At 44.2% G+C, this 27,820-nt stretch overlaps 1 protein-coding gene across 4 annotated transcripts in view; it reads right to left on the reverse strand.

The window, feature by feature from the left end:
• Positions 1–2,836: 2,836 nt before the first annotated feature.
• The window catches only part of STX1B (syntaxin 1B), a 104,689-nt gene continuing 79,705 nt past the window's right edge, over positions 2,837–27,820 (reverse strand). The window contains exon 10 of one of the 4 annotated variants that reach the window (XM_053264985.1): positions 2,837–2,996. In XM_053264985.1, coding sequence (XP_053120960.1) covers positions 2,985–2,996 — 12 coding nt within the window. In that variant the 3' untranslated portion in view covers positions 2,837–2,984. Of the gene's footprint in view, positions 2,997–13,477; positions 27,694–27,820 lie in introns of those variants that run through there. The other 3 variants (XM_053264984.1, XM_053264986.1, XM_053264981.1) reach the window with 3 other exon arrangements.

A 27,820-nucleotide genomic window follows, 5' to 3' on the forward strand; every position in this document is an offset into this window, starting at 1 on the left:
CCGCTCTGGGAAGAGCAGAGTTCTAAGTTCCCTCCCTTGCATCTCCAAGATAGGGCTGAGAAAGATTCCTGCCTGCAACCTTGGAGAAGCCGCTGCCAGTCTGTGCAGACAATACTGAGCTAGATAGACCAATGGTCTGACTCAGTATATGGCAGCTTCCTATGTTCCTATGTAACTTTGGTCCTCCTGTCAGTCAGACCACAACTCCTATCATCCTTGACTATTAGCCACTGTGTCTGGGATCTTCGGATGAAGGGAAGAACTTTAAAATAGAAATAATATTTTATTAATTAATTTATTACATTTATATCCCGCTCTTCCTCCAAGGAGCCCAGAACGGTGTACTACATACTTGAGTTTCTTCTCACAACAACCCTGTGAAGTAGGTTAGGCTGAGAGAGAAGTGACTGGCCCAGAGTCACCCAGCTAGTCTTATGGCTGAATGGGGATTTGAACTCGGGTCTCCCCGGTCCTAGTCCAGCACTCTAACCACTACACCACGCTGGCTATATATATATTCTGTGAAGCTAATACTGAGTTAGATAGACCAATGGTCTGACTCAGTATATGGCAGCTCCCTATGTTCCTAAATTGGGCTATGAAACGTGCAATGAAAAACCCAAATCATGTGTGATGTGCTCCCCGATAGCTCGCAGGGACTTCGGGGTCAACCTGGCTGATATGTCAATGCACACCCTCCATTCTGGAAGAGATGCGAGCTAAAAGCCCTGTGTGGAAAACGCCCAGCTGCTGCACCTACCACTTCTCACTTTATTTGTGGCAATTTGCTCCTTTGGCTTAGAAATAATATGGGGATTACTGAAACGTTAGCACACAACAGCCATCACTGTGAGGGGGGCACTGCTTTGCCGGCCACCACTCCTCAGGCATTGCTTAGAAGCATTTATTTGGTCCTTCACGGGCTGTTCAGTTCCCTCCTCCAGTGCCAGAGCACCATCCCTTTCCCACATGAGAGCTCTTTGCCCTCGGCATAGCTTGCCCAGTTTTTAGGTTTTTTTGGGGGGGGGGCAGAATTGTGTGGATTTGCCAAAGGTTTGAGCACTAGAAGAAGAAGAAACAGACTGGCTCACTCCTGTGCTTTTGACAGCAGCTTGATTTGCAGAAACCAACAGGCAGGGCTGGTCACAGCCTGGAGAGAAGCAAGATCACTTGCCAGTGTCTGGCCATTAAGTGGCTGTTAAAGGCAGAGGAGCAGGGGGGTGTTAAAATTTGGCAGCCCTACTGTCTTTGGATTCATTGAGCCTCTAAGGCAGGGTTTCCAAAGCTGGGAAGCAGCCACTGAGAATGTCTCTCTAGGCCAGGGCTGCTCAACTTTGGCCCTTCTGCAGATGTTGGCCTACAACTCCCATAATCCCTGGCTTTTGGCCACTGTGGCTGGGGTTTATGGGAGTTGAAGTCCCAAAACAGCTGGGGGGCCTAAGTTGAGCAGGCCTGCTCTAGGCCATGCCATTGAGACTTAAGTGTTTGGAGGAAACCACCAAATGGTTGTTGTGTGTAGGATGGGCCCAACCGTACAAGCAGCCCATGTGATGGCTTGGGGGGGTCAGGGAAACTTGGGAGGGTGCTGATGTTGCAGTGTGCCCCCCCCATGCACCCCATTATCATTGGCCTTCTCTGGTCAACAGGGCCTTCTCTGTTGCTGCCCCCAGACTCTGGAATGCTCTCCCGGTGGCTATTCGCTGCACGGTCTCCATCACAGTTTTTAGAAAGTGCGTTAAATCTTGGCTTTTTACCCAGGCTTTTATATGATTGTCTCTACTGCTGCTTCTTTGTATTTTGTACAGTTTTGATGCTTGTACTTTAAATCTTTTTAATCAGATTTGGTTTATATTTTAGCTTAATATTTTAATTGTGCCTTTTAAAAATAGTCTTGTTTTTAATGTTTGTGTAAACCGCCTTGGGATTGTTTTGATGAAAGGCGGTATATAAATTTAACAATAGATAGATAAATAGATAGATAGATAGATAGATAGATAAATTGCAAAGGATCCAGGGTGCACTTTTAACATCAAACACACTACGCACCCCTGCTGGGTACAGGAAAACATGCTGCCTCCCCTGGGTCTTGTATGGCTGCCGAGATCACACAGGGCCAAAGGCAGGAGAGTGTTGTCTATGAACTAGGGCTATGTACAACCCTGTACAGAAAGAAAAGAAAAGAAAAGAAAAGAAAAGAAAAGAAAAGAAAAGAAAAGAAAAGAAAAGAAATGAAGATAGCCAACATTTTGCACAGATGCAATTAGAGCTGCCATGCCATCCAAAATTCCGGGTTCCACCCGGATTTTAAGCATCTCACCCAGATTGCTTAGCCCACCCAGATTCACCCAGATTTCAGCTTTCATTAAAAAAAGCTACGCTCTAGCCCTTGTAGAAGCGGAGTTATGGAGCAAAATGTGCAGTCACTATTCTGCTCAAAAAATATTTTCAAGCTAATTCACATAATATGCAAATTAGGCACCCGGATTTGGAAAGCCAGAATATGGCAACCCTAGATGCAACCCATAATCTGAATCCAAGAAAACCCCGAATTCCAAGGCCTGTGTGAAATGAAATCAGTGGCTGACATACTGCATAAGTGCGTATTCACTTTATAACGAAGCATGTGTGAAATTGCGCATGAGTCTTCTTATGCAAATGCAGCTGTGCAGTGGACGGCCGTTATTTCCAAGCGCCATCCCGCACACAACTGTGTTTAATGCGATTTGTGCAAAAACACTCTGCATACGCTTCATTGCAAGGGGAATGGAAGCTTGTGCCGGAAGTCGCTGGGTTTAGACACCCCTCACTCTCCATTGCATGAGGACTCTAGGCTAAATCAAACATATTCTTGAGTTCTCTCATGATGCTGAAAGATCCATGCATGGCAGCAATTCTCTAGGCCAGAGGCAGTCAGAAGATTGATTGGGATCTAGTAGATCTCTGGATGACTTGCAGCAGATGCTCAAGTGTTTCCGACTCCCAGGTTAGTTTAGAAACTTAAAAACAAAACAAAGAAAAACTGATAAGGCTGGGCTTGTGCTAGTCACTTATCTCTTTGTCTCCATGTTCCTCCATGGAAAAATAGGAGTACTAACTGGCGCCTTTGTGTGGCACTACTGGCCAATTTTAGAGATCTGTGTTAGAATCAAAGCAAAAGAGCAAAGAGGCACTATTTAAAGGTGGTGATGCTCTTTACTGAGCAGGGGGAGAGCAACTGGCCCTATCCGTCCCCTGCACAGCATCCCTCCAGTGGCTGATGCTGGTGTCTATCTTATGTTTTGTTTTGTTTTAGATTGTGAGCCCTCTGGGAAGTGGGAGCCATTTTATTTATATCTATGTAAAATGCTTTGGGAACTTTTTGTTGTTGTTGAAAAACAGTATATACATATTTGTCGTATTCATATCTCTGATAGGAAGTAATGCAGTTTGCAGAACTGTGTACTTGTATATGCAAGTTATCCCCAGTGTGGCTCATGGAATGCAATAGAACACCAGGGAGTTATTCGCTCATGGCTACAGGCTTTAGGGTAAATGTTGAGCGAAGCCACTTCGAACTACACTCGCGGCATTGAGGGAAACAGCCCCTCCCTTCTGTTCTCGGATTTTGTTTTGTAACAAGTCCGCATGGCATGCTCCGTGTTTTCCTTCTAGCCAATGGGTGGGGGGAGGGTGATAGCTTCCTTAAGAGCGATATCTCCATTTCTAAAGACAGCATCCCTCTTATCATGCTAATGATTCTACATCAGGGCCTCTCCCTATTTGCTATTTGTCTTCAGAAAAGGTAGCTTAAAAACATTTAAAAACATTAAAAAAACCAGAAATAACTCAAGATAAGCTAGAATTCACATCACAAAGCCCGATTTGTGTGTGGAGTGGGTTCAAGATTCTCGAAGCATTTAAAAACCCAGCATTTAAAACCCCAGAAATAAGATAAGCTAGAATTCACATCACAAAGCCCAATTTGTGTGTGGAGTGGGTTCAAGATTCTCGAAGGACTTCGGGGTAAGTTTGGTTGGTGTGTGAACACACACACTCTCCTCTGGAGTAGATTCAGGGCAGAAGCCCTGTGTGTAAAGCCTCCAGATGTACTATTTTGCACCTGGCTCTAGTTGGTGGACCTCAGATTTCTAGTAACAGAGTCTGTCCATCTGTGATCGACTCCTTAAAAACAGACAAGTAACAAATACAGCCCCATTTCATGAACCTTCTTCTTTTAAGGGGGTTTGCTTTATTTAGCTATTTGGGGGCTCTTCATTCCTCCTCTCCAGTGCTGGAGCATGCATCCTCTCCCAGTTTTAAAAGCTGTGGGCTGCTCTCTGACCCAGTACCCCCAGCATGGCTGTCTGACCCTGCGGAAAGGTGACCCACATCCATGCTGTGGGAACCTACAGCATGGATGTGACTCTTCATGGACCCATGTCCACGGTCCCAGCATGGCTTTCCAATCCGGCAGAAAAGGGCACCACATCCATACTGTCGAAGGGGATACTGGATTACAGGTGATGGATAACAGGGAGGGGCATCATCTTTTTTTTTGGTGGCAGGCTCCCTGTGCCTTTAACAGAGGTGTGTCAGGTAGAAATCCATTAGGTAAAGCTTTTAACGTCTCTGCCGCTCCATGCTGAGGGGGAAAGCATGGAGTTTCTGTTTGTCATGGGGATACCAGTGAGCTGGAGAAACAAACTGTCAACCTTTATCCCTGCGTACCATGAGTTACAGCGCTGAGGGCAAATTCCAGCATTTTGCAGGGCGAAAAGTGCAGTCTAAGGCAGCCGGAAGCCACTCTTCCAATCCCCAGCACACAGGCTGGCGAGGCCATGTCCAGCTGTTACGACACAGCGGGGTTATTGAGCGCTGGAAATGGGATTGTTCTAACGAGATTTCCCTTTAACGATCCGGGATTATCCACCCTACCCGATTAGCGTGCAATCCGCTTAGATAATGACATCTCTCCTGGCTGGCTGGCTGGCTTGCCAAACAACTGCTCAGTTCTGGCTGAGTCACTTGGGTGGCTAAGAGGCTGAAGTGCTGCCTGCAACCACCCAACTCTACCCCCTGTGGCACAGCACCCCCTAATGGAGCACTGAGACACTGCATCTCCACTGACTTGCGGGGGGTGGAGAAGACCAGCATGTACATACAGATACACACAAACACAGAGATGGGGGAACTGTCCAAAGCAGAGAAGAGAGGACTCCCGAGTGGTTGCCAGTATTTCAGTTGGTTTTTGCCTCTTCACAAAGGGCACCTCGGCACTGCAAATGAACACTGACACGAAACCTGTTTGAAACCAGTGTTTTATTTTCGATTTGCTTCCCTTGAACAACGGTCCATGCCCCTACTAGCTGCATATAACTGGAGACAGGGGATGGAGAGAGAAGGTGAAGATAGACGACCAAGTTTATTGGCATTGCAAGATCTGGGCTCACTGGTGTCCTTGTCTCTTGCTTGCCTCCCCGTAGGCTAGCCAGGAAGCTCACGGAACCTCCTCTCCACTCATCCGTCAATGAGCAGTGGTGGCCAAGATGAGCAACAGACCCCACTGCACTGAATGTTCCTGATCTGGAGCGGCCCATTTAGGCCAACCTCAATCACTCACACCTAGGAGGTGGATGCGCCCCCCCTTTTTAACGTCTTTCACAGCCCTGATATCACATGTAAGGTCAAGAAGAGCCACATGGTCCCTCTGATCTCCACCAGCAAGGGTCTTCCCATTTCTGTGTGCTGTAGGATGCTGGTGTAGAACTGCTGTCACCATTAAAGGAAATGAGGACCTCCACATGTGCAGGAGCTCTGTATGTTGAAGCACACATGAGGCTCTGGATCCAAGATGAGGGAGAAAGCGAGGCTACCATAAGGGGGAAATATCCACAAGAACAAAAGAAATGACCCTTTTGTCAGTCCCTGATTTTCGAGGGGTTCGGAGTTCTAGGACCCGCGAAAGGGCTTTTTTGGTTGCTGCCCCACTTCTTTGGAATTCTCTTCCCCTTCAGATTCGTCTAGTCCCCTCTTTACCGGTCTTTAAATCCTTACTGAAGACCTTTCTTTTCTGCCGGGCATTTGCCCTGTAGTTTACTCTATTTCCTTTCCATTATCTATTTTAGTTTGCAATTTTTAATGTAATTTTTGATTCTAATTTTTAATGTTACCTTATTTACATGTCATTGTACACCGTCCGGAGTCTTTGGAGTGGGCGGTATATTAAATGCTTCTAATAAATAAATAAATACAGACGAGGACAACAAACACATTTGGAAAACCTTTTACCCACACATCAACTTTCAATTTGTATTGTGACGGTTCTTTTTTTAAATTATTATTGTCTTGAAGCAGAAAAAGGAGGTGGCCAAGGTAACACACCACAATTTCAAAATTGGTACGTTTTGGGGGTTTTTTAAATTAGTTTTTCCTTTGCAACATGCAAGTATTTTCTCCTTAAAAACTCATGAGGTTAAAAAATAAATGTTTTCTGTACAAAGCAAAAAGAGAGAGTACAATTTGAGTTTAAGCCACAGACTAAATCCTAAAACATTTGACCTTTTAGCAGAGAAGAAGAAGAGATTGTGCTCCAATCAGGTCAGCCAAATTTTGCAACCTGTGTATGTTGTGCAAATTCTCTGGCTCATGACTGAACTCAGATGGTCCACTGTTCAGTGGCAATGGGCTGGGTACGGTTGTGGAGTATCTGCAAGCCCGGCTCTGGATGGGTGCAGAGTTTGGCAGACAGGCAAGCATTAGCCAAGAGGATTAGGCAAATCAATGGAGGGTAGACTCATCAAAGGCTCTGAATTTTGACAGTTAAATGGAACTTCCAGTTTCAGAAGCAGTATATCTTTGAAAATCACTTACTGGGCTCAGGGTTGTTGCTTTCAAGCCCTATTTGTGGGCTTTCCCAAAGCATCTGGTTGGCCACTGTGGGTAAACAGTTGCTGAACTAGATGAGCAATTGGTCTGATTCACCAGGGCTCTTCTTATGTACTTAGCACAGGGGTGAACAGACTTCAGGTTTCTGAGAGCTACCCTTTTGGGGTCAGGATCTTGGGAACTATCAGCACGAGATAATGGCTTAGGGAGGTGGAGCCAGACAGAAAACCAATCACAAAATGGCAGCTTGTGCAAAACTTAGGTCAACAGAACAAGGCCTTTTAACAGCAAAAGCACTCAATTCCAAGATCATTTTGCTGCAGGGCAGGAATGGAGCAGAGAATCTGCTTTGTGGGGGAAGAAACTGGAGAGAAATGAATGGGACAGAAAGTTAAAAGCAACCCCAAGCACCCAAAGAAAGAGTAAAATGATTTGCAATGTTGGATGGAAGCGAAGGGAGGGAGATGCAAGCCCAGATGCCTGGGGAATACCACTAGCTCCCGAGTTCTCACAGCATCACAGGGAAAGACAGCATCAGACCTTGGAGAGCACACAGCAGACTAGCCAGACAGCAGATGACTTGGAGTACTGAGGCCTGAAATATTCCCTTCCTCCTCCCTGGAGCAGATCAGTCCTACGGTTGGTTCATATCATAAAAATCATATCAGCAGTTTATCAAGATTTGTCATGATTTACAATAATAGAAAGAAAGGGGATAAATGACCAATAAAATCAGAATGAAAACCAGGTCATCATGAAAAACAGATATGTCATCCCTTTGGGTGCTACAACGCTATTGGAAAGAAAAGTGAAGGCTTATAATTAAATTACATCCCTGCCGTTACAGCCAGGGGCCTCTGCAGTTATTCAAAACTCTGCAGAGTTTTGCCTTCTGGCCTTCTGCTTTTATCTAGGCAACCAGGGAGCACGAAAGAGGATAAAAATGGGATGGAGAGCTTGGGGCAAGGGAGGTACATGGTTGTGTGTCAGCTGGGACAGGAGTCAGAGACCAGATCAGACCAGAGAGGCCTCGGATTGCATTTCTGAGGTGGGTGTTCCAGCAAGGCAGTGTATAAATAGTAGTAGTGGTACTAGAGGTACACCTCTTCTTGCACAGGTCCTGCTCTGAAGTCTGCTTCTTATTTGTTGCTGTTTTGTTTTGTGGTTTTCTTTCTTTCTTTCTTTCTTTCTTTCTTTCTTTCTTTCTTTCTTTCTTTCTTTCTTTCTTTTTCTTTCTTGTTACATTTATATACCGCCTTTCGTTAAAAGACAACCCCAAGGCGGTTCACAAAAGTTAAAATATACAGTAAAAAGGCAATAAAAACATCAAGCTAAAAAATATTTAAAAAACAGATAAAATACAGGCATAAAAACAATACAACAGATAAAAAAGTCTTGATATTTTCAGCTATTATTTCTATTGTAAGCCACTTTTTTCTCCTTAGCCAAAGCAGGATATACATTTAAAAACACAAAGTTTGCCATCGAAAAGGGCTAGAAACATTCCAACAAGGGAGAATCTTAGGTTCCACATTCTGCACCTTCTGCACACACAGAGGAATGACTCGCATGGTTCTTTGGATCTGGTCCTTCTTCCTTGGCCCAGGTCAGTGGTTACTCCCTCTCCTCGTCAATGGCAATATCCTTTGGAATAAGCTTCCTGCTGAAATAAGAGCATCTCCTTCTCTGTTTGTTTTCAGGAAGAACCTCAAGACCCTCCTGTCCTCTCAGGCTTTTAATTAGAATTTTGAATAATTTAAGAAACTTGTTTTAATAATTTTATTCTATTGTTTTTATTATCATGTATTTTAATTTGTGACTTTTATTAAATATTTTAAATTTTGTACATTGCCTAGAGATATGCATATCAGGCGGTATTAAAATATGATAAAATAAATAAATAAACAAACAAACAAATAAAATATCATTCAGTTCTATCTGAGAGCACAGGGGCAGGCAACACTGGTTCTCTAGCTGTTCTTGAACTACAATTCCTATCATCATAGGAACCTGCCATATACTGAGTCAGACCATTGGTCTATCTAGCTCAGTATTGTCTTCACAGACTGGCAGCGGCTTCTCCAAGGTTGCAGGCAGGAATCTCTCTCAGCCCAATCTTGGAGAAGTCAGGGAGGGAACTTGAAACCTTCTGCTCCTCCCAGAGCGGATCCATCCCCTGAGGGGAAGATCTCATAGTGCTCACACTTCTAGTCTCCCATTCAGATGCAACCAGGGTGGACCCTGCTTAGCTAAGGGGACAAGTCATGCTTGCTACCACAAGACCATCCCCAGCCACAATTCTTTTGTGTAGCCAGGGATGATGGAAGATATCCTTCATCAACAGCTGGAAAGCCAACATTGCCTACCCCTGTGATAACAGATACCAAACATCTCACTAGGAACATAGGAAGCTGCCATATACTGAGTCAGACCATTGGTCTATCTAGCTCAGTATTGTCTTCACAGACTGGCAGCGGCTTCTCCAAGGTTGCAGGCAGGAATCTCTCTCAGCCCAATCTTGGAGAAGTCAGGGAGGGAACTTGAAACCTTCTGCTCCTCCCAGAGCGGATCCATCCCCTGAGGGGAAGATCTCATAGTGCTCACACTTCTAGTCTCCCATTCAGATGCAACCAGGGTGGACCCTGCTTAGCTAAGGGGACAAGTCATGCTTGCTACCACAAGACCATCCCCAGCCACAATTCCTTTGTGTAGCCAGGGATGATGGAAGATATCCTTCATCAACAGCTGGAGAGCCAACATTGCCTACCCCTGTGATAACAGATACCAAACATCTCACTAGGAACCTAGGAAACTGCCATATACTGAGTCAGACCATTGGTCTATCTAGCTCAGTATTGTCTTCACAGACTGGCAGCGGCTTCTCCAAGCCTGCAGGCAGGAATCTCTCTCAGCCCTATCTTGGAGAAGCCAGGGAGGGAACTTGGAACCTTCTGCTCTTCTCCACCAGGCTCAAACTCTCAAGATCTTTCATCATCCATTTTCCTTCATTATGCCCCTTGTCTCCTCACTGCATGCCCTCCAAACAACTCAGGTCTCCGGTCAAGTTTTAGCGTTTTAAATGCAAGATACTTCTCCAAGCCTAATGCAGCCATCATTGGGTAGCATGCAAGGACTGACTGCCTTCCTGTGATTCACGTAATGTTTGACGTGCAGCCTCTTTTGCTAGCAGTAGCAGCCTCAGATTGTGGTGTCCCCCCCAAAAAATCTGTCCAACCCTTTCCACTCAAAATCCTGTTCATCAGTTCATTTCAACCTTTTATTCTTATTAGTTAATTGTATCATACGGCACCTAGCTCTTAATTATTATTTTTTAAAGCCATTTTTGACATTCTCATGATGAGCAACAGAGGAGCCGGTGCGGTATAATAGCTGAAGTTCCAAATCAGAGAGATCCAAGTTCAAATCCCTAGAAAGTGAGCATGGGTTAGGGAGATTCTGCCGACCTAGTCTTCCTCACAAGGTCTTTTGTGAGGCTAGAAGGAGGAGTGGAATTACTATATACAGTAGCTGGCCTCCTTGGAGGAAGGGCAGAATATATGTTTCTTCTTCTTCTCTAAATGGCAAACACTGGCTCTGAAAATAAGAGGAGAGCAAGATACAAGAAAAGATTCAAAGTAGGTAAATTTCACACTGTAATCCATGTGCAAATGAATAGGTGGAAGGGCTGTCTGGCATGGTACCCAATGACCTCCAGCAGTTCAAGGCTCATGATTTGCTCAACTTTGCACAAAGCCTACACTGAAACTCCATGCAAACCTGAAGTGTGAAGGTTGGGAGTGATGCCATAGGTACATAGGAAGCTGCCATATACTGAGTCAGACCATTGGTCTATCTAGCTCAATATTGTCTTCACAGACTGGCAGTGGCTTCTCCAAGGTTGCAGTCAGGAATCTCTCTCAGCCCTATCTTGGAGGGAGGGAACTTGGAACCTTCTGCATGCAAGTATGCAGATGCTGTTCTCAGAGTGACTCCATCCCCTAAGAGGAATATCTTCCAGTGCTGACACATGTAGTCTCCCATTCAAATGCAAACCAGGGTAGACTCTGCTTAGCAAAGGGGGCAATTCATAATCCACCTCCTCCACATGTTCATTTGAGCAATTTCTGCAGCCTTTGAAAAATGCACAATGCAAATCCAAGACTGCTGAATTCTTGGGTAGGTTGCCTGCATGGGCTGGAACCTCAGATGGTATATACCACTGGTGAATTCTCCTTGATTTGGTTGGGAAGGAAAGCCATTCGTGCCTGAGGCTGTTCCTGAGGATCTTGTCTCATTCTGAAGCTGGCAGGCACAGTTGGCCTGTCATGAGCAATAGAACCAGTGTGGTGGATCGACAGGTCTTGGGCAGTGGCTTCAGAGACTGGGGTTCAAATCCTCTAGCAGTCATGACGCTCACTGGTGACCTTGCGCCGGCCACCACCTCTTAGCTTAACTTACCTCAAAGGTTGTTATGCAGGTTAAAGTAGGGGCTGGAGAGACCGTGGCCACCACCCTTTGAAGGGTGGGTAGGATTAAAAGGTCAGAAATCTACCAAACAGTCAAAAGTGTTTGACTGAGGTTTGGAGTCTTGGGTAGGATTTTCTTTGAGTGGCGAAATGGCGTTCTGTATATGACACTACAAGGAGGAAACGGCTGGCTCCTTTCCTGAAAATGGGACTAATAACCCACTTTTGAGAATGGAGTTTCTTTTGAACTGTCAAGAATAGCCACATTTGCATTTTCTGCTGCTGGCGTGGCCACATTTGGAGGATTCTGCACAGTTCTGGTCACCATATCAGTGGTGCAGAAGAAGGCAACCAAAATGATGCACCTGCCTTATTAAATAAGGTTACAATGTTTGGGGCTTTTTCATTTATTTAAAACGCCACTGAGAGGAGGCAGGAGAGAGGTTTATAACATTATGCAGGGAGTGGAGAGAGGGAAGTTTTTATCCTTCTATCTCAACACTAGAACCAGGGCTCATCCCATGAAACTGATTGCCAGGAAATTTAGGACCAACAAAAGGAAGTACTTTTTCACACAGCACATAATTATTGTATGGAATTCTCTGCCACAGGATGTTTGTTTGTTCATTTGTTCGTTCAATTTCTATACCGCCCTTCCAAAAAATGGCTCAGGGTGGTTTACACAGAGAAATAATAAATAAATAAGATGGATCCCTATCCCCAAAGGGCTCACATTCTAAAAAGAAACATAGGATAGTCACCAGCAACAGTCACTGGAGGTACTGTGCTGGGGGTGGATGTGGTGATAGCCACCAGTTTGGATGGCTTTGAAAGGGGCTTATACAAATTCATGGAGGACAGGACCATCAGCGGCTACTAATCTTGATGGCTGCAGCAGGCTACCTTAGAGGTAGGATGCCTCCAAATGCCAGCTGCAGGGGAACAACAGCAGGAGAAGGGGCCTGCCTTCATCTCCTGCTTGTGGGCTTCCTAGAGGCATCTGGTGGGCCACTTGGAGAAACAGGATGCTGGACTGGATGGGACTTGAGCCAGATCCAGCAAGGCTCTTATGTTTTTATGACTTCAAGAGAAATTCATTGAGGAGAATTCAACGCAAGTGGAACAAACTGATAAAATGGCATTCGGGGATGGGAGAGGGTCTGGTCCTGTTGTGCTTTTCTTAATTGCTGATATCAGGGGATGGCTCAAGCTGCATAGCTGCTTTAAATGAAAATTAGCTTTGCAGATCCTCCCCCATTTAGGTTTGTATGTTTTTGGTTGGCGGGGGGCGGCAGTTCCTTCCTTGTAGTTTATGGCCCCTGCTCCATGAAGCAAGGGTAAAGCGCTGCAGCTGAAAACAATGGGGAGGAACTGTTGCCCTGCCCATTGCCCCAAGTTTCTGGGTTGCCAGGGCACTTTCCAGATGAGACCCTGCAACGGGATCACGCCGAATCTCTGAAGTGTGCTTCCACACTTCCTGTGTTGTGACACCACAGTCCCAACTCTGACAGCAGGCTGCCATTCACATTTCCAATGCCTTGTTTCGAATTTAATCGCTGTGCTATAGTGCTATGATGTCGTATATCCGGCGTTAAAAAGTCACTGTTTGGGGGGGGGTTGTTAGTTTCCACGAGACTGCTCCCCCTGCTGTTTACGTTTTTGAAAGCGGTTTGTCTGAACAGAAGCATTTTGCTGCTGTTGGGCAGCTAATCTGGAAAGCACCCAGGGGAGGAACTGTGCTCTCACCCATGAGGGTTTTCCACAGAAGCTAAGCTCAGGGTCTCTTGAATTCTAACACTCAACACAACTGCCTGTTGCTTTGGGCCAGCCTTGCTTGGCATTGAATTATTGTAAACAGAGTGACTGGGATGACTTGTATTACACTGAACTAATTTCACTGTTATGGCTTCAGTTCCAACAACAAAACTTTTCAGTTAGCAAGAGATGCCCCACTTCCCTTGAGAGTTTCAGGATCTCCAATTTCAGGGGCTGTTAACTCTTCTGCCAAGCTTCCCAGACAGAGCTGGGCAAGATGTGCCAAGAATTAAAACCTTGGAAGGAGAGAGAGAGAGAGAGAGAGAGAGAGAGAGAGAGAGAGAGAGAGAGAGAGAGAGATGGGCTGTTTAACACACATGGAGAGACACACGGCAGGCAAAAGGTGATACCTTTTTATTAGACCAACTTCCGTTGGCAAGAGCGTGCAAGCCATCGAGCATTTGGAAAGGTTTAGCATTTAGTCACTGGCTTTAACTAAGCACATTCGGACAGACATTGAAAAAAAAAAACAAATAATCATTTTTTTAAAAAATGAAAAGGACTGTTTTCTTTAAATAAAAATAAAAATAAAAATAGTAATAAAGAGCCACACAAATGAATTTATAAAAGAAATCTAAAACGAAACTTCCCCAGAAAAACACTCAAACCCTCCGAAGTCAGCCAGTAAAGCGCATTCAGAACAAAACAAAATGCAACTTTTTCCACGAAAAAACAGGGGGGAAGAAGGAGAAGGAGGGGAAATCACCCGTCACGCACAGCAGCTGGTATTTACACACGGAGGCGGGGAAGGAACTAAAGAGTGGAGAAAAAATATCCTTGAAGAAGAGAGGAGGAGGAGGAGGAGGGAGGAGGAGAGATGGGGAAAACATTTCCTTTTACAAATTTGAGCCCTGAATTCTGCCAAGATTCACACAACAGCATATCTTTGATTGACATCTGTATTGATCCACAAAACACCAGCCTAACCATTGCCCAGATCCAGTGGTTAATGGTGGGTGCTCCTGGAGCTGGACTGCCCCGCAAGGGTTTCCATTCCATTTCTACTTCTGTGTGCACACTTCCTGGTGCATGCATAGGCCTCTGGATGGTAGCATGTGGTTTTGTCTCTCAAAATCCGGAGATTACTTTGTCTCAGTTTTTGAATGGATTTGAGCAGTGGGCAAGGCTGCTATCTACTTGCTGCAAAAGGCACCTGCAGGAAATTTCAACCCTGTTCAAAAATACAGGAGGGGCAAAAATTACTTTCTTACTCTTATCTTTAATTGCAGAAGTTGTAAAAAGTACATTTTCCCTTTTTCTTCCTAGACAGGGTGAATTCTACCAGTCACTTCTGGCTACAGATTTAAGACTGTGTATACATTACAGATGCAAGCCAGTTTCAAACCAGTTTAAATGGCCATAGCTCCCAACCAAAGAATCCTGAGAATGGTAACCCCACAAATGGACCAGAGAATTTTCATGGAAAATTTTGCCGTTTCCTCGTTCTTGGCAGGGAAGCCATGAGAGTCACAGGGCTTTCAAAACAATTTAAAAGCATAATGTAAGTGGGCCCAATGCCAAAAAAGGGAGGGGGAATCCTTGCAAACAGGAGACAGAGCAAGCTAAAAATTAAGATAAATAGAGTGATATTAAGTGACTGGCTGCCTGACAAGAGTTTGAATTAGAGGACTCTGGGTTCCAATTAGCAACTCACAGGGTTATTAGGAAGTCAGATACTTGTAGTACTCATTCTAATATGACATTTTAATGCTATCATCGACTTTAAAAAAGTCAAGTCATTTTGGAAGGCGAAGCACCTCTTCTAGTTTCCAGCTCAGATTGGGAGATTATGGGAAAGACTCCTTGATGGAGGAAATAAAAAGCATTTTCATTTGTAAGCAGATCTTCCTTCTTTTTCCCCACCAGGAGAAAATGTTCCATGTATGGAATGACTACCTTTGCACTATATTTGCCCACTCAAAGTGTGGTTCGAAAAGGATTTAAGGGCATGATCCATTGGAAAGTTCTCCTGCACACACTCTATTGAAATAAATGGAAGAGCTCATTTCCATGGTGGGCGTGCAGGAGAACCCTCTGGTGGATTATGATGCCCTTAAACACTCACATAGGTGGCTAAGGCTTTTTTCTGAACACGGCTGAATCCTGAAAATGCCTCTGCAGATCTGAAGAGGTGGGATTCCTCATCAGGTTAAGAAGAATCTGTGTAAACCTTCGCGCAATCAAGGCTCACAAGCCCTTCTGGTCCGTGAAAGCACCACATGAGAGAAGGCGAGTGGGGAGAAAAATTGTTTGAAGGAGACAGAGTAGGTAGATGGATATACATTTGTATTTTTTTAAAAAAATCCCCCTTCTTTTGGATCGAGGGAGCTTTTAAATGCTAAGGAGGCAGAAACGAATGTGTTCTTATCCATCAATGAAAGCTGAACAAATTTGCTGCATTTTCAAATGGGGTTTATGGTCATTTTACATTGTTCATAAGTAATTTGTCTCCCATCTGTGACCTCAAGATGAAAGCCAGCCAATATATATATATTCCTTTTCCTTTTTTCCTCTAAGGCATTTGGAATTTGGGGATACTTGCTGACCTGGAATGACTCTCTTTGAACTAGGGTGCCATATGCTAGCTCGCTCCTGATTATTTCTGACGGTGGGGACTAAATATTTATGCATCAGTTACAGGATCTAACATTCCCATGTAGTGTTCAGGATATTTATATGTCGCCTGATTGAAGAAATCTTAATCAGTTAGAGTTTTAGCCCACTAGACCATGAATTAATCGATTAAATCTACATATATTTACATATAAGGAAAAAATAACTCTAAAGAAAAAAGCTTTATATTGAGATGGTGTATGGAAACACCTACATTGGGCAGCGGCGATATAGGAAGATGCTGAAAGACATCATCTCATACTGAGCAGGAGATGGCAATGATAAACCCCTCCTGTATTCTACCAAAGACAACCACAGGGCTCTGTGGTCGCCAGGAGTTGACATGAACTCGTCGGCACAACTTTACAGCACATCTTTGAAGAGGGATACCTCAAACAGGAGAGGATACCTCTTCTAAGACAGGATTTGCCACCTGCAGTGTTTATAAGTATATGCATTTAAAAATAATTTAAGAAAATAAAAATCTGCTCCTTGACTGAGGGCACCTTTTAAATCTATTTAGAAGCTTTAAACAGATTAATCTAATGGGTTAACTGACTAAACATTGCAGACATAATTGGCATGCCTTCTCTCTCCCCTATGCCTAGATCTTGTTTTTCTGTACCACTCCTCCATCCTGAACAAATATCTTATGCATGATGTTCTCCATCTTGGCTTGTGTAGCTGGCTGGAAGAATAGTGTGGCTGATGGGAAGAAGGGTAAAGGATGGCTGGAGTAAGATCTAATCAAGACTAGCTTCAGGGTGGGACATTGGCCAAGGACCCATTGACCCAACAATGCCACCATTCCCACCATGCTTGGAGCACCCAACATGGTCAGAAGGGTCCTAAAGTCCTGGAGCCAGCATTGGGTTTAATGAACCACTTGACAAAAGGGGTGCCTCACATGGTGGTTGCTCAGTTGTTCGTATTTTAAGGTGTGTGCATATCTTCCTAGCATACAGGCTCTCACACCAGACCTCCTCTGTCACCAGAGCTCTGGTTCCATGGCGAGCCTGACAAACCGAGCTCTGTGCTTTGAGGGCACCATCAAGGCTGCACTCCCTGCCTAGTTGAGGATTCCATCAGCTGGCCCTCAAGGGTCAACCCTGTCCATCAGATGCCTAGAAACCTCTGGCCCCAAAGCTTGGCCCTCCACCTGAGCAACCCGTCTAGTGTGTGAGGGCACTCCCTGCCCACGCCCCTGCTCCCTATCCTCAATGGCTGCTCTGGAACTCAAACCTTGCTTGCTGCTGAAGGCATACTAGCTTCTGGTCCTCCTTCCCCATTTGGTGTCCTGAAACTCATCTACTGATAGGCCTGATAGGGGTGATGAGGATGTGGGATATGAGGTTCGAGAGGTCATGAGATATACACCAATTAGTTTGTGAACTGAGAAAATGGGAACCCATCTTTTTTAAAAAGTTCAAGCAGCGAGAGAAACACCCCCTAACACATACACACATTTGACTGATGGTAATTTTTGCACCTGCTTGTGAGAAGTGCCTTAACCGTAGAGCTATGAGACTGGTATCAGCATGCTCAGCACCCATGGCGTCATTATCAAAGTGTTAAAGGTTGGGATGGTGCACTTATGGCCAGAGAACTGCAGCGCTTTTCGAACTTTCTCCTTGCCTCCAAGGTTTGTAAGGATAACCCCAAAGAAAGGAGAGAGAGAGAAATACCGGGGATGGTGGGACTTGGCGTTGAGAGCTCCACTAATCCAGCAGGGGGCAGTGTTGAATGAGTGTGTGTGTGTGAGAGTGTGTGTGTGTGGGGGGGCGTAACTACTATTAGGCAAGGGGAGGCAGCTGCCTGGGGGCCCCCACACCTCGAGGGGCCCCCCAGAGGCAAGTCACATGTGAAGTGTGTGTGTATCAGCGAGGGTCCCATTTTAAAATTTTGTCTCTGGACCCACTCCAGCCTTGTTACGCCCCTGGAGAGAGAGTAAATGAATGCATGCAAAAGAATATCTTCAGGGGTGCAATCCAGCCACAATAAAGCACAGCTAAGTCCCTCTTGATGTCGGTGGGAGAGTTAAACACATGCTTAGTCATCTTCCACTGAAATCAACAAGCTATGGAGGTGCTGATGCATCTGCAGTCTTCAGCCCTGTGGGTGGATTCTCACGGCCATTTTGCATTGTGTCAGAGTCAACAATTGCACCCTTCTTCTGAATGGTTCGACACAGGTTGAGGTTGTGATTCAGTTAATAGATCCCACCGAGCTAATTATCTATATATCTATATTTTGCCAATTGCTTCCATTTGGGGGAGCTACCGCTCACAAACAGAGCTTCTTCTTCTTTTATATTAAATTCCCCATTCATTTCAGTATGTGCAACCTGAACACAAAGCCCTTTGAGTGCATGGAATTGGGCTCCTTGACAATGAACAGGGAACCCAAGCATGCTAGAGAGAGCCATGCAAGCATCAGAATGCACATGGATCTCTGGGCTGGTGACCGACACACAGTGGTCAGATAAACTCCCTCGATCCAAAACCAAAAGCAATGAAGAAGTGAGGCACAAGAAAGGGAGGGCAAAATGCTTCTCCTTTAAAGGATATTAAATGGTGGTGTGGTAATTATGGGATGGAGGGGGAGAGGGAAGGCGAACGAGAGCTCTTTTGGTAAAAGTATTATTATTATTTTTTGCTGTTTGAAAAATGGATTGACTGGTGAAGTGGGAAGAGATATGTGAGACTGGTCCCCCCTCTTTAAAAGAAATCCATACATATCAGCAAGAGACTGAAGGGGAGAGAAAGGAAAAGGATATGTTGATGGGGGGCGGGGGTTAAGAATGATGTTTTTTAAAAGGACGTTTTTTAAAGTTGTTGTTTCTTAGCAAATACGCCACAGACTACAATAAACCGCCTACATTGAAACAATACACAGATCAATACCCAAAATGGAAAGTCAAGGGGATTTTGACACGTTCATAGGTTTTGTCTTTTATCTTTGCGTCGTCGTTTCCTTTTTTTTTAAAACAGTTGGTTTTGTTGGTTTGTGTGTTGTAATCAATTTTTTGTTTGTTTTGTAAAAAAGATCAAAAAATCTAAGTTTTCTTTGTTCTTTCTTTTCTGGAGTTTGATCTCTTATGTAGAGATGACAGGATGAAGGCTTTAGAAAGAGAAAATAAGAAAGGTATGCACATAGGTACACAGAGAAGACACAATGCTGTATGGATAGACTCTGGAGTATATATGCTGCATTTACCCCCAAACCAAGATTTACCTAAATTTAAAATGCTCCTTTAAATAATGGGGGGGGGGGGCGTTTAGCAAAAACTGTTGAGAATGAATATATTGACTTGAACCTAAAGGTGGTCCTTCAAAAAGCCTAAGGCAGGTAATCTTTTCTTTTTTTAATTGAGCTTTTCAGGACAGACAACATAAGAAACATAGTCCATTCAAGCATGGCAGTCTCTAAGGGTGAACCAGGTTTGGACTGCATTTCCCATCAAGCACTGCACACGTAATTAGGGTCAGCCCTGTGTACATAATTTGGGTCTGCCTTGCCTACCATAATCTTCCTAACACAAAACATTAGATACTCAATGGAAACTTTTGGCTTGGTTGAGGGTAATGACAACTCAGTTTAAATGCTTAATGTGTGTGTATGTACGCGCGCATGTGTGTTCGTGATGAATTGTATTCAAGTATGTACATTTACGTGTGCGAATACACACACACACACAAAAAGATGAGCAGCACACCCATGCCAGTAAATCACACTCACATGTTCAATATGTACACTTGTTACACATAACATTAATATACTGATATAGTTTAGCTGCTGGATTTGCAATGGCTTACAGATATCTTTAACACAGTGATTCACACCCAATGTTATTTTTCATTCCCAAACCACCTCGGAAATTATTACTATGGCAGTCTGTTCCTCCTGTGTCCCAACACAAAAGTATGGGTGAAAAAGATATATAAATGCATATGCTAGGAACCCATTGCACAGCAAATGTATTTCCTATACCAGTATATAAATCAATATGTTTATCTCTGTCTCTCCATTATATAATATAGATAGGAATAGGTCCACCTATCTGTCTATATCAGAGAGTGGTTCTCAAACTGTTATAGCAAGCAATATTACGCCAGGAAATGATTTTGGAATTTCCCTCACAGGCAAACAAGAGGCGGGGGGAAGAACACCAGCTTTTCTCAGATAATGAAAAGCCTAGATAATTTAGAGGGCAATATTAACAATCACCTGATCTCTGGCTGTGTACTGACTGGGGGAAATGTGGGCGGGCCCTCTGGTCTCCTGGCCAAATCAAGAGACTGGGTGGGAGGAGCCACAGAGGAGATCCCATCTCCCCTGGAAACCATTGTGTCTCCTTTGAAAGACACTTTGAGAACCAATGATGTATACACATATGCACGCACGCATGCACGCACACAGTTATAGCGCAGAATATTGAGGCACATTAAAAGCTAGACACAGGCAACAATAAACCGTATGCATGTAGGCATACTTATTCATTTCAGCAACAGACATTTGCCACACTCGGTACTTCAATTCATGTCCAAAGGACTTTGGAAAAATCCACATCTCTAAGTACATTGTGAATGCGAGCATGGTATGTCACAGTTTAGTTTTTCTAAGATCTTATCTACACCATCTGTAGATTCATGGGCTGTATCTGCTGCTGGGCTGTACCTTTTCAGTTGCGGTTGGGGATAGCTAAGCATATTTGAATGCTTTCCTGCATGGCTGGTGGGGAGACCTCTTAGCACAAACAGAACTTACTCATCAGGAGGAAGACAAGTTAGTTTCTGTGTGTGGTGTTAATATTTTTACCATAGGCAAGGACTCAAACCTTTGATCTCTTGCTTGCAATCTGAAGTGGGAGAGTCCAGCAAGAGTTACAGCACACGTCTGCTGACTGGCAGTTTGCCTCTAAGCACATGCAGCTTTCAAAGATTCTTGGATTCTAAAAAGGCTTTCTCAAGATTGCTTCTCTTTAAGTGGACTCATTCAAGTGGAAGCAAGTGTCCCATGGCTTTCTTCCACATTTGGACGTTTTGAAAGGGCCCTTGCTAATGGCCGACGGAGCATCAAGTGGCGGGCTGCCACACACTTGCCACCTTTCAGAAAAGTACGGTGAGAAGCGAACTCTTGATTGAGGAACCCAGATGATCAATCATCCTTTAAATTCGATTTCCAGAGTTACTAAAAGATTTGAGAACTGTCGTTTTCCAAATGTCTTGAAACGTATTAGTTAAGCGTTATCATTTTTGACTACACTTCAGTTCATTTAATTAGAGTATGTAATTCAACCTAAGCAAAGGAAATTGTGGTGTATTTTAAGTGTGGGTTGCAAAGGTAGATGAGAATTGTCACCCCAGGCCTTGAAAACTCTTTTGAAGGCCCTTTCAATGCCAAGTTTTAATGGCCCTGATGGTGTGATGTTTTGTGGTGTCAGCCTCTCCAGGTAGAGTTATCATGTGAAAACCTCAGTTTTAGTTGGTCTTAGGCATTTTTAAATGTCTGATCTCATAGGCTACTCTGGAGTCGTCGTCCCCCCCCCCCCGAAACACAGTGTAGAAATTTAAAAATATTTTTAAATTTTTTAAGGTTGCCCCTAGAATCTTCCTGTAAAGTGCGATGGAAAGAGTGACATTTACACACCTGCATGCTTCATATAGGCCCTCAAAATACTTTGCCCTGGAACAATCTTGTTCAAGTTCCCATTGAAGTTAATTGGTCTGACTCTGGAGTAAGCAAGGCAAAAGACTGCAAGAAAACATACATACGCAAAACCAGAAACAGACACACACACACACACACACACACACATATGCAAACACACATCGCATACTGCCTGAAGTATACATCACCTGTGTGTTTACATATGCATACCTATATTTCCATCACTTTGCGTATAGGTACAATGGCACACTGAACATATGTACAACATATCTATAATGATATGTGGGTAGATATACACACGCATGTGCGCTCACACACACACATACCTCAAACACTTATTTTATAAATTCAGAAGAAAAAAGTGATGGAAGAAACAGCAGATGTGGAAATGGGTAAGGGAAATGAGAGTTTTGGGGTGGGAGAATCACCATGCCCCAGTCCAGGGGAAAAGATGCAGGGGACCCTTTTGATTCTGACACTGGACAATGGGAACCCTGGGGAACAGGTTTGCAAGTACAGTCCTTCAAGGATGGTGTTGGGCTGGGGTGAGCAGAGCCTAGTAGGACAGGAGGCTGAGCATTATGGAGCAACTGGCTCTCTTCCTTCTTGCATCACATTCCCCCCTCTAACTCGTCTGGAGCCACTTTTTGCTAAATACTTCCCCTTGGGTGGCACTCTACAGCCAGGAGTGTTGGGACAATTCTCTGAAAGTATTCCCCAGCACATCTTCATCACCTCTGGCTCTTATGGATGGCACTCTATCTTTTCCTTGACTTCTCCAAAGGATGTTGAAGCTTCAAACGTCCAGGGTTGGGTCTATTGGGGCTGGCACATATTCATCCTTAATCCAATCAGAGTTCCAAGCAGGAAATGGATGGGAGGAGATGTTTTAAAGGGCGCACAGCTAACACCATCATTGCCATTGACTACAGAAGTTGGGAGGTGATTGTTAATAGTTGATGGAATGTTGTTGGAGGGGACCTGGAGGGGACCATACACTTCTCTGACCACTGTGCTCCAAGACAAAGGGCACTCTTGGAAGAATGGGCCACCCCACTTGTAAGGTCCTCTTCACCTTGTACCATGGCCAGGGAAGGTGATAGATTCTTCCACTGAAGGGCTCCTCATGGAGCTAGCCGGTTAATGTCTTTGCGTAGTACTGAGGGAGGTTATCCTCAATACACCAATAACTCCTTAACTGTGTGCTGGAAAAAGAAATCAACAAAATAGTTATCGGCTTCCTGGAGCCCAAATTACTTATCCACAGAGGAGGATGCCCAATGCCCCTCTGCATGATTTGCTGCTCTGGCCTCACCTCCTTCCAATCAGCCTCTGGGAGGGGCACAAAATCTCACTATACTGGAAATGATGGGGTCATTCACTCAGTAGAATCATCTGCCCTCAGCGAACTCACACTTAGAACAGTGACTCACATAAAAACACAGGGCGGGGTCGGAGGTGGCCGCTCCTCTGAGTGCATGTAATCTTTCCTCTTACATGCTCTACAAATATACCTTTTCAGGTGAAAGAGTGAATTGTGTCTCCAGAAGTTTGAGAAATACTCCCCTACATGGTCCTAGAGGAATGGAATACAGTCATCCTTTGCCAACCACAGTTTTACCAACTGCAGTTTTGAGCAGAGGTGCTTCTACCCCTGGACTTCCAGGCAGAAGTCCAGGGTCTCCACAGCCCCTGGGGGGCCCCAAACCCTCTTTACTCTCTCCTGGGTGGTGTGGCCGCCTGGCCGAGCATGATGATGCATCATTTGCAGCTGGGGGGGGGGGCCTCCAAAGGCCTTTAGGTCCAGGCTCCAAAATTACCCAGGTACACCTCTGGTTTCGAGTATATGCAAATGGGAAACTGTAACAGGACTTGCCAGCCATAACCCGAGTATATGCAGTTGGTGAGGGTTTTTAGTAATTTTTTTTTGGGGGGGGGGTTCCAGAGGTCCGATCTGCTCATTCCTCTTGGTGACCCTTGCCAATTTACAATGCCTTTGAGTGATTTGGGGGGCAGGGTTTAAAATTTTTTCCAGAGGTTTGACTGCTCATTCTTCTTGGTGGCTCTTGGTGATATTACAGGATTTTGTGTGATTTTTTAAAGCATTTTTAATGTATTTTCCCCTTTATTTTTAGGTCTTTATGTGGTCGCAGTTCCCCTAACCCCCTGTTTCCCATTGACTTTAATGTCTCACCAACTCTAAATTTGCCAATGGCGAGGTTTTGCCAGAATGGAACCCTAGCGGATGACAAGGGATGCCTGTATTCTGGATAACACCGTGTTCAGGATACTGATATTAACATTATTCTTTTAAAAATACTATAGGTTCCAGAATGATGATTCCACAATACATCCACATAATTTTATAACTGTGTAGTTGGGGAAATTGGGTATATTGCATTAAGAATACTAATGCTGATTCCAGATAATTCTGGACATACAAAAGCACACCCAGAAGCAGCTAATGCTCGGGATTTCTCTAGAGTCTAGTGGTGAATGCGTTTGCTTTTTACAGAGATGCCGTATAAAAAGAGCCAGCATCAATGTAACGTTCTTGAAAACAGTGCATAGTTAGGATGCTAAGTTTACTGGCACAATTGCATCACTCATTTTATTTCGTCAGAAGAGTGTAAGCTCTTTTGGTAAACTTTACAAAGTGGGGTAATATATTATTCTAGAATACCGCAGTAACTTTGATAAGGGGGAAGGGTCTTCTCTCTCAAATACTGCAGTGGATGTGGCAAGGGTTGGGGTCTTTTGATAACATCGCATTTTTTCTAAGGATCCAGCATCATTATTCTAGGTTACTCTAGTGATAGAACCCTGTTGCTCAAGAGTCAATGTCTGAACATAAGAAGCATGCTATGGATCAAGAATGTGTTATCGTTTTTGTTCAGGATGGATAATAATACTCTAGCATGGCTGTGGTATATTTTCTGGTGATCAGTACCTCACCACTTGCCCTTAGCACACAGGACGCAATCAAGAAATATCCATGAGCTGCACATGACTAGTACTGCACATGGGTGCTTTGATGTGGAGGCACATTCGCTTGTGAATTAAGATGTGGATAGCCAATCTGGGTAGGATGGTGAGCTTTGTGTCCATTTCCACATGAAGCACACACTTCATGCATGCAGAAATGGACCTGCATATCCTACTGGGATTCTTTTTCCAAAGCCCACTGTAAGATCCTAGATCTGTTTCCAGGACTGGAAGGCAGAGCAGGAGATCTGCTCTTGCTTTCCACAGCTAGCATGATCCTATAGCAGGCTGCTTACATGGAATAGCTGTTCTCTGGATGTAACAGCCCTACCATGCACGGAAGAGGATCATCAGAATAAAGGTAAATTTGGAGGGTGTGTGTGTAAAAAATCAGCTAGCCAAAACAGGATCTAAGGCTGTGATCCTAAGTATACACCCTTGAAAATAAGGGCTACTTTATATAGCCAGTTGTATCAAGTGATAAAGAACTTTCTGGTACAGCACCTCCTAGGCTGTACCACTTTGGACTGCAGGTAGAGGATGACTGTATTAGTTTAACACTCCCTTATGAATAAAAAGCTCTCAGAACACAGAAAACTAACAAATCAGGGAGAAGGCTAGGCTGGGGCCTTCTCCCTGGCATGCTAATCTTCTTTCTGAAGGTAGTTTGGTTTTTGTGAAGAAGCATTCAAACACATAGCTCCCCACTTCTACACTCTGAACTGGTACAGCCAACAAAACATTTTATTACTCCATTCTGTTGAATGTAAATTGGCCTTGAGCCACTGGATTTAAAAAAATAAATAAATGCTATTGCATGTAGGGTCATCCTGGTAGCAACCATGGCTGCCAGGAATGGTTCTCAGTGCCCTCCAGTTGCCACAGCCATGGTTGCACAACCAAGTGGATAAACTGAGGAGCAGTCTATAAGAGAAAGAAGTTCCCTACAAGTCTAGACTGCTGTAGCATCAATGGATAACTTAGGAATATATTGTGGTTATTTGTTTTTGCTGTGCAAACAAGTGATGGAGCACCAACTTTTTCTTCTTTTTCATGATCAACGACAAGCAAGAAATTGCCACAAACTCTCTCCAACAAGTCTAGAATGTTGGGATGTTATTAGAAACTCAAACAGGTTTTCTGACATTGTTAGGGCTCCTTTCACTATGGCTAATTTCTGGCAGTGGGACACCCAAATGGGCCTGTGCCGAAATGAGGATTAAAAAAAAATAAATTTTTTTTAAGGCATGATCTCTTCCTCATTCTGGATCACTCAGAGCCAAGCTACACATTCAGAAGTATCATGTGATGAAGAACTTCTTGGGGCTGTACTACTTCAGAATGCACATGGGAAGAACTTCATATCTGAATGTTTTCCTACCCTGTCACCTCCCTTCTACTGCAAATCTACAATGAGCATATCTAGGAGAAGGTGAGACGGGATCCCTTCTCCCCATCGTATTAGCTTTCCAGGGACAAGGAGAGTTTTATATTAAGAAGGATTCAAATCTTGACATGCCCCTCATCCTACACTTGTAGTCTTTGGTGGTATATCTCGAGGAAGGCTACATTTTGTGCTATTTATGCACATATAGTGGCACCCTAAGCTACTTCTTTGGTCCTCTGATTTGTAAGGCTACAGGAACACAATCTGTTTCAATCCTGTTATTGCCAGATATAAGAACAATGAGACCATGGCTTGCTGCAGTTGCCCTGATCTCAGTTATCGAGTGCTAGGATTTTCATTTCAAGATGTGGGGATAATGCAGCAGCAACACGCCTGCATTCCTGATGGGGTGGGGTGGGGTTTTTTCTTCTACACCCCCCCACAACTATATTCCTGCATCATGGCAGGAACCAAGCAATGTTCCAAAGCTGCAACATTGCTTTAATAATACCACACGGACATGAAGGTTGGCATACATTTCTTAAGTACTGTGAATAATAATCAGTGCTGATTTGGCAATCTTTCGCATTGGATGGTTGTACTCCACATTTTGCATTTTAGGAAGCTTTTCTGTTTTGGAAAGCAAGGGCTTCTCTACGCATTTGCTGGGGTTCTGGTACGAGAGTGTTCTTGAGTACCACTGTGTCCTGTGATATCTGAGAGGCTGATCTAGTCGGTCCTTCTGCATGCCATTAGGCCAAGTTCTCAAAATTGGGTCCTCAGGTGTTGTTGGAGTACAATTTTCATCATCCCCAGCCTCTGGCTATTGTGGCTGGGGATGATGGGAGTTGTAGTCCAGCAACCTCTGGGGGCCCAAGTCTGAGAACCCCTGCGTTGGGTGGCGCAAACCACCCGCCCACAAATGCAGCTCTCCACCTGCGGGAGGGCTGCCAAGGGTGGGCTGTCAGTGGCAGGGAACTCCTGAACATGGAAGTGGTGTGGGGAGGTGGAGGGAGGATGGAAGATGCAGCAGATGATCAGAGTCTTTACTGAGGGCCTTTGCCCTGAGTATTTACTCCACTTTTCCAGATACTTAAGAATGAACACTTTAATATTTTTGTTCTCTCTCAAATGCTGTCCTTTGGGAACAGAGCCCATGTATCCCCAAGATGGTGATCACATGGGTACTGCACTGTTACTGTGAAAAGGGGAAGATCAGTGCTTGCAAAAGTATGGCATCAATGTTTCCCTTTCCGCAGGCAGTTGTGGGAAACTTTGTGCGATTGTTACCATTGTGTGCAATTAATAAGGTCAAATAACTCGGTGCTAAGTTGTGGCCCTTGCTAGCATTTAACATGCCAGCATTAATGCCGATGTCTTTTCATCTTTCTAGTGTACTAGATACTAGCATTTGAAAGAATGGCCCATCAGAGACGACAGCAGAATTCATGTGAAGCAGAAAAAGAAAACCATGAACCATTCTTCCCTCAGGGTTAACTGATGATATGAAGGGGAAAATCTGTAGCTGGGGTGGGCAGGAATCACACATTTCAAACCATGGTGCAGTGGGAAGGGGAGGTGCAGTTACGTGACACCTGGCTGAGGCCCAGAATCTCTTAACATTCTGGGGGGCACCCTGGCGTCCAGCAAATGAGGAAAATGGATGAAGAGATGATGCTGAACAACAAACTTAGATTTGCTGACCCAATAAAGTTGTTTTATCTCTAGGTAGCTGGAACATGTGCTGTTATATCCACTGCATGTACAATTTTTAAATTATTATAATATTATTATTATTATTTTTGCTTTAATTTACAACCCAAGCGTGCCTCCGATGGAGGAGGCCAGTACTATACCGAGAACCACACAACAAATTATAATCATAATTTTCTTCTACATTACCCAAGAAAATCCATGAAGCAAGAGAGAGAGAGAAAGAGAGAGAGAGAGGAAAAGAAAGACAACAAGCATTAATAAACGGCACCAGACAAGGCATTCGGAGTCAGACACAAGAAGGCCT

This window comes from Hemicordylus capensis, chromosome 6 (genome assembly GCF_027244095.1).
Source record: "Hemicordylus capensis ecotype Gifberg chromosome 6, rHemCap1.1.pri, whole genome shotgun sequence".
NCBI classification, from domain to species: Eukaryota; Metazoa; Chordata; class Lepidosauria; order Squamata; family Cordylidae; genus Hemicordylus; species Hemicordylus capensis.